Raw genomic sequence first — 19,266 nt, 5'->3', positions numbered from 1 at the left:
ACCAACGAATGAAAAACAAGAGGCAGTATGGGCAAAAAAGTTTAGAAAGCCAAGACAAAACAATATGATCAATAATAAACATTTGATCAAATGCAGTCTGCTAGAAAAATAAAGAATGCTTGCGAAGCTTTTATTGGTTACCTAGCAACAGAAACTGGAATGTTACAAGATTGAGGTCATTATGTTTAAATGTATATGTTGAATTGATGTAACAGTTCCACACTTCTAGATTTGTACTCTCATCTCATTAGTATTAGAGAAGTCCTTCCTGATATTTTTGCACAAGGTACTAAAATACAGAGGGACAAACAACTGTGGAATGGTTTTAAAATATATATTTTTAAAATCTAGGTAACTGCTGAGAATTAATATACTTCTTTAAAATATTTAGAATACTTTTATATTTTCCTTGGTAGATTTTTGGGTAAGCCTTTAAACCCGATCTTAGGGGAAGCCAATAAACGTGGTATAATAAGACAGTCAAGTTTTTACGTCACATAAGTGCCGAAAACCCTAAACAATCGGAGTACACAAGCTGTATTAAATGACTCACTTTTTCTCATAAATCTCAGTGAATTTGAAGAGTGGAAGACAGTTAGCCGGAGAATCCTGAAGAATACTGATGATCTCGGAACTGTATGAAAGAGAAACAGGAAAATGATCTTCAACAACCTCCCGTGTCCTCACTCTAGAGAGACAGCTTTGTGTGTAAACCTGTCCCCCTTGATGTTTGCCATGTGTCAGAGGTCAGTACCTGAGACTTGTGAGGGATTTGTTATTTGCACCAGTGATGATGGAGACATGAATGCGCTTATTGCCGATCTTGTAGCGGTGAAGAACGCTGACGGCTCCTATAGCTTGCTGCAAAGAACTCATCTGTACTTTAGCTTTGAGCTGGTAGTCTGTGTGAGGACTAAGCTCAACATTTTTCACCTGAAAGTAAAATCATACAAATATATAGTGATAACAGAATGAATCGGTAATAATACTCAGTTGAAAGGAAGATTGTTAAAACCTTTGAATAAATACTCAAAATGTATTCGCGATTATTAGTGACAAGATGGAGATTGATTCACAGGTTCTCTCACCCTGCCATGCTTAGCGAAAGTGTCAAGGATGATCTGCTGAAGCTCTTTCCTGGACATCCTGTAGTCGAGGTTGGCTACCTGGATGTCTGCACCGTCTGAGAAGGGCTCAGGTTGAGAGTTGGGGCATGGGCTACGAGAGGGAACGCTAAGCGGGGATGAGCGATTGGACAGACATGGAGACGCGCTTCTGAAAGAGATGCGTAGCAGCACTGGTTACTGGCATGTGAATAAGGATATTGTGCTCATATTGGGCATGCTTATCTATAAACACAAACCTTGAGGACCAGGATCCCTGGGAGAACATCAGCGGGCTGAAGGAAGAGTGCAGGTTGAGTTTGCTGAACGCTGATGGAGTGCTCACCTGAAACGGCTCGGCTGGGGAATCTGTAGTACCACGCAGGCTGCACGAGTCTCTCCTATGCACACAACAACTCTTTATTATATCAGGTTTTTGCCCTTACCTCAAAACACCAGACCTTACTTCAACAGAAGCACTTACACATTGCTTTATCCAAACTACGTTGTCATTTAAGGAACTATTAGACTTATCAAATTTAATAACTAAAGTAACCATTAGATTAACAATTAATGAATGGTTTGAGCCACTTCATTTTGAAAAAAATACACCATATTGCTAAAAGATGTAGACACCTGAACTTTGACATATGTGCTTTTTCACCAAACTGTTACCAGAACCCTGGAGGCACACAATTGTATATGACGTCTTTGGATGTGGCATAATAAAATTGTGTTCGCTTGCACTTAGAAACCCAAACCTGTTCCAGAAATGCGATGCTCCTGTGCAAAATGTGCTCCATGAAGTAATGGTATGCATGGTTTGGAGAGGAAGAAATTGATTGGCCTGCTTTTGAGCTCTGAGCTCAACCCTAGTAAACACATTTAAGATCAATTGGAACCCTGACTGCACCCCAGACCTCTTCACCTCACCTACATCAGTACTTGACTGTACTTTCACCCTCATGGCTGAAGAACACAAATGTCCACAGGCACACTCCAAAATCCAGCAACATCTTTCCAGAAGATTGGAGGGAATTATAAGAGCAAATTGAGACCAAATGTGGAATGTGATGCAAAGCACATATACTTATGTATACTTGTGTCCACAAACTTTTGGCAATATAGTGCATGTTAAACATGCATATCATAAAATATTCTGAATTTCTTTGGTATTTTGGCCAAATGATCAATTTCAACAAAAAAGCTGAAAACACAAACCAAATGCTGACTGAGTATAAACCTTACAACAGCTAAGGAAATTAACAGTGGATTGTATCCATGGCAACACTTTTTGCATTTGACTGAAATTTTTTCAAACATTTTTACAATATTAATGTCACAAAAACGCTTCCCTAACTCGTTAAAAAAAATAAATAAATAAAAATACGCCTGCTGTTAAAGACCTTTATTATGGGTTTAGAATAAGAGCTTGTGCAAAATTCGGACGAGAAACACATTCTTCTAAAGAGAAACAGGAGGCGTACCTGCGGCCCCGTTGGAGGAGCTCTGCAGGGAAGGCTGGTTTAGCAGGCTGTAGATGAGAGGTGAGGCCATTGCTCTGAGGAGACGCAGATGCAGCACGGACTTTCTCCATTGGGAGACTTGTCCGGGGCTTAGACTCCATACCACTCGCATCCTGGGTTCAAGTAAGGCAATATATGAATGTTTTACAAATTGGTAACATCACTGATGGTGGAAAGGCAAGGGTAACTGCCACAGATCTAACCTGTTGCATGATAGTCTAACTCCAAACCTTAACTAATAATAAAAAACAATAAAAGAAAAATTGCAACCAAAAAAAAAAAAAAAATACAACACACTGGTGTTTAGAGATGATACTTGGCTGCAAAAAAAGCAAAACCAAACCAAAAATTAATAAAAAAAAAATAAAAATATGCGCCCTAATTAGCTGAAATGTTTTACTGGAGTCAGAATTTCCTGCAACAGTATGCACTGCAAAATGGATGTAACTACATGGTGCAGCAAAGAAAAAGCCTGGAAATTAAAGCTTAAAGGTATATGATATGATAATGCAAAGGAGAAAAAGCAGTTAAGACATATGAATCCATGCAAAACTATGGCATGTTACATGAGCATGAATAAATCCTCCATGTTATATTTTTTGCAGCAAGGTAACAGAGAAGGATCTTCTGGGAGCTGAAGGTAGACAAGCAAGATTGGATTTATGAGCAGATGGGGGAAATCAAGAATGGGCAAACCCTGGCACACTGTCTCGACATTCTCCAACAAACACGATCCTGATAACTAAGCTGATTATTAGAATGTGGATTTCACTTGGAAATAAGGACTCAAATTTGTAAAGAACATCTATCTATATCTAAGGAAATGTTTGGTTGTTGGAGAATCTTGGACACATGGGCACAGAGTTTTATTAAACTGAAAAGCAGGTTTGGTTTAAGCATCGTTATGGCTGAAGGGAGAATGGAGGCAGAAGGCACGGTTACACCGCTGACCTGGGAAAGAGACTTCAACACTGGGCTGCACGAAGAAGCATGCCCAACTTTCCTAGGACTGTAGGGTCTTTCTGGAACATTCACCCCGGCGTCTCTGCCGCTTTGGAATGCCCGCAGTGCACGCCTGGGCCGACGTGGTGACCGCGGCTTCTCCACGGGAAGGAACAGAGCATTAGAAAAGGAGGAAGAGGTCGCAGGGCGCGACCGCTCCACAACCTCCTCCTGTAGCCCGTCAGGGGAAAATGACACAGTGATGCGGTTCCCTAGGACGTCCTCGTTCTCCATGCGCTTACAGGCGCGCTCGGCCGCCTCTGCGCTGGCAAATCGGAGCACAGCAGTGCCACCAGACACACCCAGCACCTTCCCACCACAGTTATTGGAAAGGCGCTGAAGCCTGCTACTGACGGACTTGGCATCGCGATGCGTGGGGAGGTTGTGCACAAAGAGGAGGTTGAAACAGGGCTGGAGAAGCAAAGAAAGAGGGAGCACTCTGGGTTTTCTGGGACTGTTCCACTGGGGTAGTTACTGGTTTTGAGATGTATTAGGATTCATTTTTGATTACCTTTATCTACTCAAAGTATAAATTAAAATAAAGTGCAAATAATTGTACACAACCTACAGCCTGTAATTAATCCAATACATTGTCAGGAGCAGCACGTCATGGCTGTAGCTTGGGGCAAGGCTGTGCTCCTGTACAGAGGGCCATAGGTTTTAACAAAGGCCACAGGCTAGAGTTCATAAAAAGAGATTGTACCTCTAGTAACATCTGACCACCGAAGTAAAATTAAATGTACATGTTCTTAGAAAACATTAGCTGACTAAACATTCCTGCCCCAGGGTTAAATTAAAAAGATAAATACCTGTGATTTGATTAGCATCCTGGGGGGCAATTCGGAGACAAAGTCCTCAAATAGGACCTCCACGTGTGCGTGCTGCAGTAGAGCAGGTGAAGCTTGAGCCTTGTGCACCAGAATGACTCGGAAGCCATGGCGATGACGCAGGTCACTCAGCTCACTGGCAAAGTTCACATCCGCTACAAATCAGAAGAGTAAGAATAAAAACTTATTTTAATCAAATGCACCATTTTTATCTTTAGTCAATTGTATTTGCAACTTATATGTAAATCACACTGCGTTTGCCTATTATTACTACTTTCATATTTACAGTAAAGAAAAATGTTTATGCAACTACTTTAGTTACTTATCAAATTAAATTTGTGTGTGTGTGTGTTTGTGTGTGTGTGTGTGTGTGTGTGTGTGTAGAAAGTCTAAAAGTCACACTTGGACATGGAATGTCCTGAAAACGGGCTTTACTTGAAAATCCAAGGTACCAGATTGGAGTCGTCATTTATTTAAGACAAAAAAATAAAAATAAAAAGTTACAAGAAAAATCGTTCCAATGAGCTTTAAACATAGCTGCCAACTCCAAATATTTTATATTTTCTCACTTTCATTTATGTATAATGAATGTCATTTTAGTATTGTGGCACAGAAAAAAAAGTTGTTTTTGAAATATAAGGAGATTCAATTGCACACCGCCTTTTCAACATTTTCATACAGCAACAGAAGTCATATCAAGAAGAGAACTAACAAAAAGGTCCCAATATGGACTAGCATTCTTTATGTTAGAGACTCACAAGAAACGACGATAACCGTGGCAGGAGCGGTGTGTGTTTCAGCAAAGCGTCTAAGACTCTGTCGGAGCTTGTCATCAGCAGCATTTTTGGCTGTGGCATTAATGTGAGCAACAGTGACCTGAAGGTTAGACCAAAAAAAATTAATTTTAACCTGACAACATGCAACACCTGAGCAGAGAGAGAGAGTGAGTAAGATGGAACAATGGTGCAATATTTGTCTAGTTTCAGTGGTGCGAAAAAACAATTAATTCAGGTAGTGCCACATTAAAAGTTCTTTGTAATAATCTTGCAGAAATTTGGAATGACTAATTTGTATTGAAATTATAGCATCTTTAAATATGTGCATATAATGGACTGGTTCATTCATTGTGTATAACAGAAGCTTAACACCAGTACGTATTAATGTGAAAATATAAGTAATACTTTCTAGTCATTTTGCTCCTGTTATATTTTCTAAAGAAACAGCTTACACCAGGATTTTAATGGACAACATTCCATATAAATAAACATATCGGTGACTATTATAATCTGATAAAGAAAAGTCTTCAGGACAACAAACAGCCTGTACTTTTTTACTTTATTACTACATTTATTAGAAGATAAAACAAAGCACCAAAAAAAACAAGAAATGAATGTTGAATCTATCTGCGTTATAATCTGGAATATTATAATAGTGTGTATAATGGTAAATCACCTCTTCCATAAGATGCAAATGATTGGTGTTTTCTAGTACCTGGCAGTTATTGAGCTCCTGAATGACAGCCTTGTTCTCCTTGCTGATGTCGCACACGCAGATGAACTCGGCTTCGCGGTGTCCCTGGAAGAAACGCTCACGGAGTCTCTGGACCACTGTTGCAGCTGAACGACCACTGGGCACGGCACAGTTCTCTATGTCCCAAAACACTCCCACTGGGGGCAAGGACTCCTGTCCACAACCATCACTCGACCCTAGCCCTTTACAACACAATTACAGCCACGAAACAAGAAGTCCATTTCTGATTAACAGAGCATGCTGCTTGATAATGCACATGGGCACCTTCTGATGCATTTTAAAATCATTTAAAAAAAAAAAAAAAAAGTCCATTACAAGGAACAAACAAGATCCTTAAACTTCTATTCTGCATTTAAAAAAGAGCAATAAATAAATAAAATAAGACTCATGGATCCACTCATCGTGTATAATCTCTGTCTAATACCTTACAGAATAATAAACGTGTGTGTGTGTGTGTGTGTGTGTGTGTGTGTGTGTGTGTGTGTACTGACCACATTTCTGGTTGACTTTAGCCATTCCGATTGGGTGCAGAATGCCATCGTTGGAGGTTCCAGGAACTCTGCAGCCATTACACATAGGTACAGAAGCAGAGCAGGGCTGAGGAGGGGGTATGTTGGGCCAAACTTTCTCGGAGTCGGCTGCACCCAAACACTGCGTGGGCTGAACAATTCACTCATATTAACACAAACAGCCCATCTGCAACTCTCAGTTGTGCAAAAGTAAACTTGCCCTTTATTTCATTCAAAATAAGAGGTGATATCAAAAGGTTTCAAAACTAATGGTTCTAAATGGTGAACCACCTGCGATTTCATTCATACAGCAATTTGGAGCAAATCTGCCACAGAGACGTGCGACATGACGTACGTTTGACGAACGGGGATGCTGCAATGAGTTATTCGAGGTGGTTCGAGGGGCACAAGTGCGGAAAAACATCTCTGGATGATGATGAGAATTCAGGAAGGCTTTCGACAAGCTCAACCCCTGAAAATGTCAAAAAACGTTGTGCATGATGATTGTCGGAGAACAATCCACAAGATCTCACTTCCGCACCCACCCTACTCGCCAGATGTGGCTCCTGTGGCCCTCTTCCCGAAGATAAAGATCCAACCCAAAGACCACCGTTTAGACACCGTCGCAAAGATCCTGTGCAAATTGCAGTAGGAGCTTGATATGCTTCGAAAAGAAGACTGCCAGAACATATTCCAGAAGTGGCAGGAACACTGAGAGCGCTGTATTGCTGTGCAAGGGGACCATTATAAAATGTGATGGTGTGTAAATGTAGATTAATAAAATACTTTCTTATAAAACAAAGCTGATCTTGAAACTTTTTAATACCACCTCATATTTTTATTATTTTGGCAAGGAATATCCTCTCCGAGCTCTTTTATATAAAAAGGTTTACTCAAAAAAGCTATAATTATTATATTTATGCACAATGTGTGACTATACTGCAGGATAACACTTTCCATAATGCGAACAAAAAAATATTAATCATAGCCACACTGTAACTGAAATAGAAAGCAGTTTGACGCTGCCCTCTAGTGCACACAATCATGTTATGTGCGAGTAGGAAGATGGATATCTTTGCAATAGCTGCTGGTAAAAGACCAACCTTTCTTAAACACTGATGGCAGTAGTGTGCTCCCTGCTGACAGACTGTGTTGTGCTCGTGGTACAAAGGCTTAGTGCAGAGGTGAGTGGAAGAAGGTGATTCACTGAGTGAATTGTAGTGCTGCTCTGCCCGATGTTCCTCGCTACAGCGGCAGCACCCAGGTAAGGCCACGCAGGGCGAGCGGACAGGTGCGGATCCAGACACTTGTTTCGACTGCAGACACCCCACTGAGACAGAGGAACAAGTGTGATGGTGCGCGCAGCAGGACGGGTGCGTGTGAGCTGCCATGGGCTGAGACGTGGCTACTGAGGCCACCCGGAACCCAAAACTCTGCGGGGTCTGCAGCTGTGCAGGGGGAAAAGGTGCAGAAAGGCCACCACCAGTGCTAGCATTAGCGTTGCTGCTGATGCTACAACCACCACCAAAACGGTCACCGAAACTGTGGGTCCTGGCTTCAATCGAGCCAGAGTGCTGCTGGGTGTGCAGACTGCATTCACACTGAGAGCACAAGCTTACTTTAGGACTCCCGGGCTGCAACTGAGAAAGAGGCTGCTGGTGGGGTTGAGGGTCCGAAACGGGAAGCTGGCAGGGATGAGGCGCAGACTGGGCGGCCAGAGCAAGTGGCTGCTGAGTGGCACTGTGGAGTGGAGGGGGAGGGACATCTTTCAGCTCCAACACTGGCTTACGGACTTCCATGTAATTGCTCTGGGGATTAAAAAAAATATATATAAATACAACCACAGGTTTCAAACAAGCAATAAATACAGTAGACAGTATTTCAACAGTCAGGAAGGAAGAGTTCATTTTAGTCTTTCTGGATAATATAGAAATATAAATGCTACCCATTAAAAAGTACATACTTAAATAATTAAAATGTACTTGCTAATGCATAAAAAAAATTGAATGACAAGCGAAATGATTTTCAGCTCTGCACATTTTATCCATGCACAAATCCAATTATTTTGTTCAAACACCATTCCCCAGACTAATACCGAGCTGCACAGAAAGAATAAAAACTATTTAATGTTTATTTTATTTCTATTTTATTGACTTTTACAGTCTGCCGTCATTTATAAGAATTAATTTCCAGCTGTTTTTTCTACACCTCTATAAATGAAGCTGAAAAATGATCCTGCATTATGGTGAGTTGAGTGAAATTTCAATTAAATACGTAGTAATTAGAGTCCATAGCAATTTCCAGTCTGTAAAAAAAAAAAAAAAAAAAGTCTTGCATGAGAGGTCCGCGGTGTAAAAAAAAGCTTGGGGACCACTGCCATTTATTACAAACACCGATCTCAATTCCTCATCACTTTTTCTTTTTTTTTTTTACTATATCTTTACTAATAATCTAATAAAAAAAACAGTGCAGGCTGAACTTCCTCCTAAAGAAGTCTTTCGATCAGATATGATAGTTACAGATAACTGCCGATTTATTTATATTGCACCGTCGAAATCCCAGTGCACGCTGTTTCAGTGGAAAATATGATCAAAATGTATACAAATTATTACTCAATACATTCTATTAATAGAAATGAAGATATACAGGTGGTCCAAGTTTCAGTTATACAAATTTATTCTACCAATCATTTAAATAATTTAAGGCAATCCAGCCATTTCATGCACTTGTTTCAGTTTTAATTTCCCTCTGCATCAATAAATAAGTAAATGTAACTCGTTACTGTACTTAAGCTACCAATCAGGATAGAGCGTGTGCGCCGTTTTGAACTTGTTTTTGATTGACACTTAGTGTATCTACTTAGCACAAAATACAGTATCAGTTCAAAAGCAAGCAGAACATTTTGAGAGAAATAAATGGAAGAAACTCATAACATTTTTTTTTCTTTTCTTTTGAAGTACCGGTAGATGAAAAGAATGTTTTGGGCTCATGATAATTTTAATAGATATTAAACAGTATTTGACTCATTAGTATCATTCTATTAATAGACTGCTGAGCCAAGAGTAACAGAGTCTTTTCACATAAACGGAGTTGATTAAGCATAAGTCTTGTGACAAAAATGATAAGAACATTACAGCTATAATAAATCATAGTACTTTGAATACTTAAGTGCATTTGAATTCAAATACTTTTGGACCAAAGGTTTAAAAGGCAACATTTTTACTTTTACTGGAGTAATATATTACCTAGTGTAGCTCTACTTTTACTCAAGTACATGGTTTGTTTTCTTCGTCCACCAATGGAAAGGGTGAATTATTTATTAAATATTTAGTTTGATTTATTTTTACAGACTGGGGACACAGAGACAACACAATCTCCTGTCAATCATGGAAAATCCATCCCACCCACTACCTGATCCCATACAGAGGCAGTGGAGTTTATTCTCCAAAAGACTGATTCAGCTTCGCAGTCACAAAGAACGGTTCGGGGAATCATTTACAGTCACTTTACACACGCATACATAAGCTTTTTTCATTTATTTATTTTGAATTGCCGAGTTGCACTCTGGTTTTCTATGTAGCATTAACTGTAATATCGTATTAATTTATATAAAATCACAATTACATTGTTTTTTCCCCTTAAGTGCTTGTGCAACTTGCTGCTGCTGTGCAATCATTTATATCAATCAATCAATCAATCTATCAATCTATCTATCCATCCTCAGAGTGACGAGGACGGACAAGATTAGAAATTAGTTTGTTAGGACAAGATTAGAAATTAGTTTATTAGAGGGACAGAGCATGTAGGACGTTTTGGAGACAAGGTGAGGGAGGCGAGATTGAGAAGGTTTGGACGTGGTGCAGAGGAGGGACATGGGGTATATCAGTAGCTGGATGGAGCAGCCATTAAAGCGGAAAAGAGGAAGGAGGTTTATGGATGTGGTGAGGTAGGACATGCAGGTAGTTGTTTTGAAAGAGGCAGATGTAGAGGACAGGGGAATATGGAGACAGATGATCCGCTGTGACGACCACTAATGGGAGAGGCCGAAATATGAAGATGATACAAATCGAATCAACCCATCGAGTATAACCATGCTGTGAGCCGTGTGAGAAGATTGTATAAGAGACAGTGTGTAAGACAAACAGGCCATCCTGCAAAAGGCAGGTGTTGAATGAGCAGGTAAGCTCACCTGGTGTTGTGTAGACTGGAGGGAAGAGAAGCAGTCGGTGAGTTTCCAAAGCTTGTTGTCTGTGCTCCTGAGCCATGGGAAGGACCTTCCATTATAAATTTGCCTTTCCTTTCCCGATCCTTCCATCATACCACCTTCCGAGACATCTCACCGATGTTTCACAACTGTTCTCTCTCATGCCTGCCTTGAAAAACAGAATTACAAAACCGTGTTAGAAGACGTTCAGACTCAAAAACTAGACTCCACCAGACCCTAAATGGTAACTAGAAGCAGGGCGGAAGCCATTTATCCTCGTAATTTACCGACCAAGCGTCCTCATGTGCATTCATATTGATATGTTATGATTTTAAAAAAGGAGCCTCGTTATAACCCCTATTAGCTAGCGTTAAATAGTTCCGCGTTTGCAAGGTGAATTCAAGACAAAAACAGCTACATTTAACACCGTGTTTATAATAATACAACAATTTATACGTGAAATATACGGTGTTTGTGTGTCTAAGGTGTACGGGCCTGAGCACACAAACTGGTGTTGTGGTCTTTAGCTAGCAACAATAATAGCTAGCAATTAGCACGTCGGCGTAGACCAGGATATACATTTAAACCTCCACAATATCCTGCTATTCAGATAAATCTAATTTTATCGAAACATGTATTTTGTTTAAATGCCATTTTTGCATATGTCTTGAACACCTGCTGGAAAACATACCTTCCACCCATTCTCTCGCGCACAGCGCACCCCTGAAGATCATCGGTCCAGCCGCGTAGTAATAAAGGACGGTCTCCTTGGAAACGCTGCCGGAAACACGTCGGCGGCTGTCGCAAATCGTAAGACCTTCTTCGCGATGCGCGCGATAATATTTGGTGGTCAAAAGTAAGTGGACACCACTACATGTGGGATTTTTTTTTATCTACAAATTTATATAGAAACTGTAACTACAAAGTCAAAAACAGTTTGGTTTGGTCTTTATATGCTATAGTATTATTTCCCTTTTGTAGTATTATTTCACTTTGTCCATGGCGAGGTTGTTGGTGCAAAATGAGCTTGACAGTATGAGACATTTTTTATAATTTTTTTGTTTACACACAAGTTTCTCAAGAAAACAATGCCCAAAAAACCTGCTGTGTTTGGTCGTTCTGAAGACGATGGATCAGATATTGTCCAGGCAAGTAATAAATCAAATAACCGCTCTCGATGAGTCAAAAAAAGCATCTTAAGGCAGAGCATGTTGAACCTTGAGGTTGATGGGCATAATCAGGCAAAAGTAGGTATCTTAGATGATCATGGACACCCAAACACCCCTGTGTTAAAAGGCCACGTTGATGTAATATTGTGAAAATTATGATTTTGAACCAATTTATTTGTATGCTTGTGTTTTGCGTTAAGAACAAAATCTTGTAACGGTTTTATGAATATATAAAATACATTTATGAGTTGAGATTATGTATTTATTTTGTGCAAATAAGAAATAATTACATTAACAGAGAAAGAAAACACCCATGCACAGGCAAAAGAAAAGGCATCCCAGGGTTTGGAAATCCCACACCTACTCTACAGCCTGGATTCAATCAGAAGAGACATTAAATACTACCATTGTACCCATATATTTTGTATGTTTGGTCTTTTTCTCTTTTTAGAAATACTGGGCATTTCTGTGTATTCATGATCATGATTTCCTTTTTTTTTTTTTTTTTTTTTTTAGAAACTGAAAAAGTCATAATTCTGATTGAAACAAAGCCTATAAAACTAAAACACACCCATAAATGGTTAAATAGATGCACATGGTTAAAAAAAAAAGAAAGAAAAAAAAAAAAAGGACATCTGGATGGAAAACATCAGTTTAACAAAAAAAAAAATTTGTAGTTAAGACTAACTCTAATTCATATGATTTGTAAAAGATTCGATTAATACGTGTTACCTAAAAGTGCAGATCCTAAGTAACTGAATCATAAACCGTTTCCACAACAGATGTCTTACACACTAACCCGGTACATACTACTTCCAACATAGTGGTGAAAACTTACGCCGAGTTGCCAGTGAATTCATAACTAGACTAGTACAACTGGCAAACTATATACTGAGAGTTTCCCGTTTATTAGATATACCAGTCGAAACGAATACAATGGCAACTCTAGAGTGTCCTGGCTGACAACGAATTCCCCCATGTGTTGTTTTACATTATGAGTACAGTAGCATTTTACAGTGCCACAACAATGGCACGAAACGATCACAAGTTCATTGTGTGCTGTGACATACAGTGATACAACAAGTACAACCATAAAATTAAAGGGAGATTAGACAAGTTGCAAAAACTCGGTAGTCTGGTGTCAGGGTCGAATGTGTACAAAATCACATGTTGGGTTGACTGTCTGCACTGTAACACATGTATATAGCACACACTTGTTTTTGAGGGGGAAAGAAGAAAAAAAAAAAGCAGTGTTTTTTTTTTTTTTTTGCAAATACAAAGAATGTAAGCATACACATCTTTTTAATATACAGTTCTACAGGATCTTTCACTTGACGTTATACCTTGCTAAAATATACAAATATTGTACTGTACAATACATACTTTGTAACGGAGTTAGAAATATGAGGCTCCATCATTGCGGCAGGGGCCGGGGAAAGGAAAAAACAAAACAGAAAAGAAAGAAAAGAAAGAAAAGAAAGAAAAGAAAGGGGGGGGGGGGGTCCCGGTTAAACCTTCACACACGTTACCCACCAATACTCCAAATGTCAAGACGTATTTATTGTTCTTCTTTAGTTTCGCAATGGAGAATCTTTTATCGTGCATTTAATTAAAAATGGCATCCAACAGATGGCAAGTCGGAGCCAAAACATCACTGCTCACATGGATTCTAAGTCAAACTGTACTATTTGATTTCATGCAGATGTGGTATTAAGCCTACTGCAGAGCCCAGTCTCCAGTAGTCTATACAACAGTCTATAATAATACATTAGTACACAATTTGTTGCTAGTTTGTTTGGTCACTGTTACTGCGTCGCAAATATGCTGTGTTTATTTTAGAGAACATGCACAAGCGATGCACCGAATGACCACAGGATATGCGCAGTAGCCATCTTGCACAGTGAGTATAGATCAGCCTTTTGCTAAAGTCTAGCGCGATACTAAAGAAGCCCACGCCAGGTGACATTTGGGGTAAAGGGGATTCGATGTTCAAATGTTTTTGCTGAATCATTCCTTTAAGCAGACTGTAACAGGGAACTTTGCAGGCTGCTCTCAATCTGTGCTTAACCGTAAAATAAGTATACAAAAAAAAAAAAAAAAAAAACGATCTGGAATGACTTGGGGGTTGGATCACTAACTAAGCCATCCAAGGAACCTGTCACATGCGGGGGACGGGGGGAGGGGGGTGTCTAAGCATTTTTGTTAAAAAATAGAATTAACTACCCAATGCTTGGATTTTATTTAAGAGGGAATGTCACGGGCCAGGAAAATGTCCTCTCTGTTACCATCTGGGCATAAAAACTAAAATCTCGTTGCTAACAGCCGAAATATATGTATTAACCTTTCTCTCCGGTTGACTCTGGAATTATTCGTCGAACATGGCAGAAAACTCGATGGGATTAGCTGTCAGATTGGCCACAAGCAAGAAAAGCAAAAATAAAAACACACCCCCTGAATAAACAGAGACCTCAAAACCTGGCCCTAACGCTCCAAAAAGCCATTTCATGCTCTCTCGCCATTATGGATCCTCTGGTGCCTCTTGAGCTCACCAGATCTGAAGAAGTTCTTGCCACACTGGGCGCAATGAAAGGGCCTTTCGCCCGTGTGGATGCTCTGGTGACCCTTCAGTCGTTCCAGACGTGAGAAGCTCTTGTCGCACTGGTTGCAGTGATACGGTTTTTCACCGGTGTGAATCCGCCGGTGCTCTTTTAGGTGACCCGATTCGGAGAAGCTCTTCCCGCACTGGTAGCACTGGTACGGCCTCTCTCCGGTGTGTGTCCGATGGTGGCGCTTCAGGTCTCCAGATCTAAAGAAGCTCTTCTCGCACAGCGTGCAGCGGTGAGGCCGCTCTCCCGTGTGGATGCGCTGGTGGCCCCGCAAGTGACCAGAATCGGAGAAGGTCTTATCGCACTGCGGGCACTTGTACGGCCGCTCGCCGCTGTGGATGCGGAGATGCCGCTTGAGATCACCTGATCTGTAGAAGCGCTTGGCACATTGCGGGCACTGGTAAGGCCGCTCGCCCGTGTGCATCCTCTCGTGCTGCTTGAGGTGACCAGAGTCAGAGAAATTCTTGCCGCACTGGAGGCAGTGGTACGGTCGCTCACCCGTGTGGATCCTTTCGTGCCTTTTGAGGTCGCCTGACGTGGGGAAGTTCTTACCGCACTGGAAGCAAGGAAACGGCCTCTCTCCGCTGTGGATTCGCTGGTGGCGCTTAATGTCGCTAATTCTGAAATACTTCCCGCAGTCCTGACAGTGATACGGCCGTTCGGCTGAAGGCTGGCTGCTCGGTTTGGGCGGTGGGCTACTGAGAGGAGTGTTTAGAGGGGAAGTGAGAGACGCCGTGAGTGAGGTACTTAGAGTGGTAGTGAGAGGGAGGGTTTTCGGATTTGCTCCGCCGCAGCACGCCGTGAGACACTCGCCTGTTTGCTGCTGAAGATGCTGAGCTATAAAAGACAACAGAAGAAACAGTTCACAATTAGAGGGCGGAGCATTTTCTGTATGTGTGTGCCATGCACAATTTAAAATAACTTTTTTTAACACTTTTTCATATCGTCATCAAAAAAATCAAAAGCCAAAACATCGAGGACTCGGGGACCATCTCTACATGAAAACATTATTACCCTTTGGGGTAGTTTTGGGTGAACTCTTTGGGGCCAAATGTCTCACAAATATGGTCTCAAATGGAGCATTAACAGATTAGTCATTTTATTGCTGTAGGTAAAGTAATTTATTGCACATTTGTACTGCAATAAGGAAAAACCTGAGCAAGTGTTATTTAGGTTGAAATCACCATAAGGTCCTAAAAACATTTCTTCCCAGTGTTGAAAGTATATAAAGCAATATTAATGATGGGTTGAATAAATGGTCATTGTTTTAATGTGAAGGGCAACCTGGAGCCACCTGTGAGGAAAAAGCTGTCTTCAGAAACACTTAATATGTAATGCAGTGCTAAAAAGCTTTAAGCACCAATGCACGAGTAGCCACGACACACTAGCCCTATTCATTCCCTTCACGCATTTATTTATTGCTTCATTTTTATAATGAAACCATATCTGAAATTATATAATACTAGTAATTGATTAAGGATCAATTTGTTCCCACTGTTTGTTTTCACTGCCTTGAGGTTTTGGGACTCTTTTTTTTTTTTAAAGTGACAAATCTAGCTAACTATTCGAGCTTCATCTGCTAACAGACGAGTTTGGAGAGCAGGATCCCTCGAACCACCATCAGCCTGACTATGTCTAATCACTGATAACCATATTTCACAACAAACAACTGCTGAACACCACTATTTTATGACCGATCAACGATCGCCATTGATCCCAACTACCAATCACTGATCACGGTCTATCCCACACATCCACTCGTTTCCCTTCGTTCGAAAATCTCTTTTTGGATATTCACATGTAACAAAAGCAAGTAACCTTTTCCTTCTTGACTGCACTCTGCCACTGCTTCTTTTTGGCCTTCTTCCTAACAGAAAACATTTTGTAAATGCACAAATATTTAGCAAAAAACCCACAAGGGTCCCCAACCACCAGGCCATGAACGGATACCAGACCATAGGTCATTTGTTACTGGGCCACACAGTAGGAATAAAACGTTTAATGTTCATTTTATTGGCTTTCGCACTCTGCAGGGTGTTTTATTTTTTTAAAAATGGCCTCTTCCCTCTGTGTGAATTTCCTGCACTTATTTCAATCACAGTTTTTAATGCATTTATAAACTAAGCTCAGATTTTGCATTGTGCTGATGTGAGTTTATAAATATAATAATTATTACCTTATATACACACACAAACTAGTGATATGATATGAACCTTATTGTGTTTAGTTACGCATATGTGCCACCACCAACCCCACCCCTGGTCCATGGTGCAAGAAAGGTTGGGGATCGTTGCTCTATCATAACTTTCAATGACTTAAAGTAAGATCCGAGTCATTTTAAATAGTTTCAGGATTCACTCGATTTTCTTTCCCAACTTGAGTTGCGGCATTTCCGAGATGTGCGTGAGGTCACGTAGCACAACTGTCTGTGCTCGTTGGCTGCAAAATAGCCATAATGCCAACGATCAAATTCGATCGAGTGCAATTAATTGATAAATACACCTGCACAGAACTCCATTACATTAAGCAGAAAAAAGAATTAAAAAATGACAAATTTATAAAAACTACTTATTTTACATTTAAAAAAAAAAAAGTGTTGAAATCTTCTCTAAAAGCAACTCAAATTATTTAAACCAGTTGACAACGGCTTTAACAATTCATAGAAACTGGCTGGAATAATCTCAAATCAATGGGGGAAAAAAACCCATCTGAAATAACCTCTAAAAAAAAAATAAAACTACAAATATTAACACTAATTGGTACAAAAAAAATAAATAAATAAAAAGAATTAATAAAAAACGGTAGAAACAGCCTCTAAAAACGAATAAAATGACAGGTGAATAAAAAATGTCAAAAAAAAAGAAACACAAAAAAAGAAATGGTTGAAAAACAACAACAAAAAAAACCGTGTCAATAAGTGGAAGTGTCTAAAAACGACAAAAGAAAATCGTAAAAGCTAGTTAAATTGTTTACAACAATAAAAAAATACACAAAAACCCGGTTGAAAGTCTCTATAAACGACAAATATCTAATGAAATGTGTATTAAAAAATTCCCTTCAGTTTAACGCAGATAGATTCGAGTTAGAATTAAGTTCGATTGAGGAAACGTGGGTGGTGTACAGCATGTACGGAAGCTTCGGATCAAGTGATCTGGATCTTCTGGATCTCCAGTCGATCACGTCCCAGGCTCGTGGAGAGAAGATGATATGGTTTCAAGGTTCTCCAATTGCACGAGAAAAGTTTGTAACCCTGATTTAATAAATGCATCTTGTTCTAAATCTGTTTTCCTTTTGGTTTCTAAAACCCAGTGTGCTTTCATGCAGCTCAATGTGAAAGCCGTGCAGAAAACTAACCCCCCCGCCCCGGATCGTTGAACTCGAAGCGACTCACCGAAATGGAAGAAATCCTCCACACTCTCGTCTTCCTCTTTGACTTTCACGCCGTGGCCCAGGGGCCGGCCGTAGTGCTGAAACGGCCCAGCACCGCGCAGTCCTGCTGTGGGCAGAAATTTAGTGCTAGAGGAGAGAGCCTGGTTCAGTTTGTTCCCGTAGTCCTAAAAACAAGAGGTGGGAATCATCATTGCTCTAAACCGCGTTAGCCAGTGCTGTGGGGGGAAGGAGGAGGAGGAGGAGGAGGAAGGCTAACTCTCCTGCTAACGACGCGGGCTACACAAAAACGGACATTTTGTGCAGCTGCGCGGATTTATTTCTATTTCTGGAGCACCACCGCGTACACAAATGCAAACTCGTTTTTTTCACTATCATTCGACCAACTTTTTGTCTCGCAAACCCGACTTTACCTCTCTAGCCACATATTATCCGTTCAACCAAATCCAAAATTTACGTGAGAAGCCTTTTTTTTCCCCTCTATCCAACTCCCTCTCCCAATCGTATTCCGAACTAGTTCCGCCTCCAATGCTTGGTTGATCCGCAATTCATGAGAACAAACCACCCTTTCATTGGTGGATCGACCCTCACGAGGATCTCCTGACCAATCACAGAGCAACAGCCCAAACCTGGTTAGCCAATCCCGTCACACGAGGCGGGACTTACTCGCAATTCGGGTGGGAGAAAGGAAAAAAAAAAAAGGAGCTGTACAATCGACGCTAGCTAAGATGGCTAGCTCTGCAGAGCGAGCGCTAACTCGACACGCGATTGCGTTTCAGCTAAGGCGCTATAATCGCAGAAAAGCATGCTGCGGGATCGCTCAGGCAGTCACAAAACGTGTTCGCTTACCATATCCACCCTACTCGTCCATTTGTTTAAGTTATCGACGAAATTCATCGGTTACCAGGCGAAGAGGCAGAAATTTGAGATGCACCGGAACTCGGTTGTGTTTACTAAGACAGCGCCCATGGAAAGCAAATGCAATACTACCCCTGCTGGTGCGGAGGCGAAACTACACCCGAGCGTCCCCAATCGTTTTTTTGTGTCACGGGCAATCACGTGATACCTATTATATTACTATTATACAGTGGCGGGCTGTGCAATTTAAACCGAGGCCTTCAGTAGTGTCCCACCTAAATCAATCCACCACTCAATACCGTCATTACGACGGCACAGTCTTAAAAACTCAATATCATATTGTAAAGAAACGCAGTATAACAGCGCTGCGTCACAGACAGGTATCCCCTGAATGAGAATGAATGCCATTACTAAAGCAAGAAACCCAATGAACACAATTCAACAAGTCTCCTTTCACTGCAGCCACATATGCACCATCCCCTTTCATCGTCTGTAGCAAAAGCATTCATATTAACCTCATAAAATGACCCCAGATAATAGTCTGA

The 19,266-nt window shown here is 40.7% G+C and overlaps 2 protein-coding genes and 1 long non-coding RNA gene across 8 annotated transcripts in view; 1 reads left to right on the top strand and 2 right to left on the bottom strand.

Moving 5' to 3' along the window:
- The window catches only part of LOC124376244 (meiosis regulator and mRNA stability factor 1), a 21,130-nt gene extending 9,632 nt beyond the window's left edge, over positions 1–11,498 (bottom strand). The window contains exons 1-14 of one of the 6 annotated variants that reach the window (XM_046835432.1): positions 11,393–11,498; positions 10,687–10,870; positions 8,117–8,305; positions 7,601–7,945; positions 6,480–6,648; positions 5,950–6,170; positions 5,217–5,334; positions 4,441–4,613; positions 3,581–4,042; positions 2,591–2,742; positions 1,364–1,504; positions 1,089–1,275; positions 755–933; positions 554–634 (exon numbers count right to left, since the gene is read on the bottom strand). In XM_046835432.1, the coding sequence (XP_046691388.1) occupies positions 554–634; positions 755–933; positions 1,089–1,275; positions 1,364–1,504; positions 2,591–2,742; positions 3,581–4,042; positions 4,441–4,613; positions 5,217–5,334; positions 5,950–6,170; positions 6,480–6,648; positions 7,601–7,945; positions 8,117–8,305; positions 10,687–10,815 (2,546 nt within the window). In that variant the 5' untranslated portion in view covers positions 10,816–10,870; positions 11,393–11,498. Of the gene's footprint in view, positions 1–553; positions 635–754; positions 934–1,088; positions 1,276–1,363; positions 1,505–2,590; positions 2,743–3,580; positions 4,043–4,440; positions 4,614–5,216; positions 5,335–5,949; positions 6,171–6,479; positions 6,649–7,600; positions 8,306–10,686; positions 10,871–11,392 lie in introns of all 6 variants that reach the window. The other 5 variants (XM_046835278.1, XM_046835355.1, XM_046835513.1 and 2 more) reach the window with 5 other exon arrangements.
- On the top strand, positions 11,490–12,385 carry LOC124376654. The gene is made up of 2 exons (XR_006923882.1): positions 11,490–11,557; positions 11,775–12,385. It is a non-coding gene; the product is annotated as an uncharacterized LOC124376654 (long non-coding RNA).
- On the bottom strand, positions 12,119–19,266 carry LOC124376585 (zinc finger protein 239). Its single transcript, XM_046835787.1, has 3 exons — positions 18,713–19,266; positions 17,868–18,030; positions 12,119–15,313 (listed from the first exon to the last, which is right to left on the bottom strand). Exons 1-3 carry the CDS (start codon positions 18,758–18,760, stop codon positions 14,373–14,375), a joined length of 1,152 nt encoding a protein of 383 aa, XP_046691743.1. The 5' UTR covers positions 18,761–19,266; the 3' UTR covers positions 12,119–14,372.

This window comes from Silurus meridionalis, chromosome 1 (assembly GCF_014805685.1).
Source record: "Silurus meridionalis isolate SWU-2019-XX chromosome 1, ASM1480568v1, whole genome shotgun sequence".
In the NCBI taxonomy this organism is placed as follows: Eukaryota; Metazoa; Chordata; class Actinopteri; order Siluriformes; family Siluridae; genus Silurus; species Silurus meridionalis.
Note: the sequence above shows the minus strand (reverse complement) of the source record. Positions and strands in the feature narration are given on the sequence as shown.

Bases quoted from the DNA above. Each gene is read 5' to 3' on its own strand.
- LOC124376585 (XM_046835787.1), bottom strand. From the start codon at position 18,760: ATGAATTTCGTCGATAACTTAAACAAATGGACGAGTAGGGTGGATATG. The intron at 18,031-18,712 runs GTAAGCGAACAC...TCTTGTTTTTAG, and splicing joins GGACGAGTAGGGTGGATATG to GACTACGGGAACAAACTGAA. The intron at 15,314-17,867 runs GTGAGTCGCTTC...TGTCTTTTATAG, and splicing joins GGAGGATTTCTTCCATTTCG to CTCAGCATCTTCAGCAGCAA.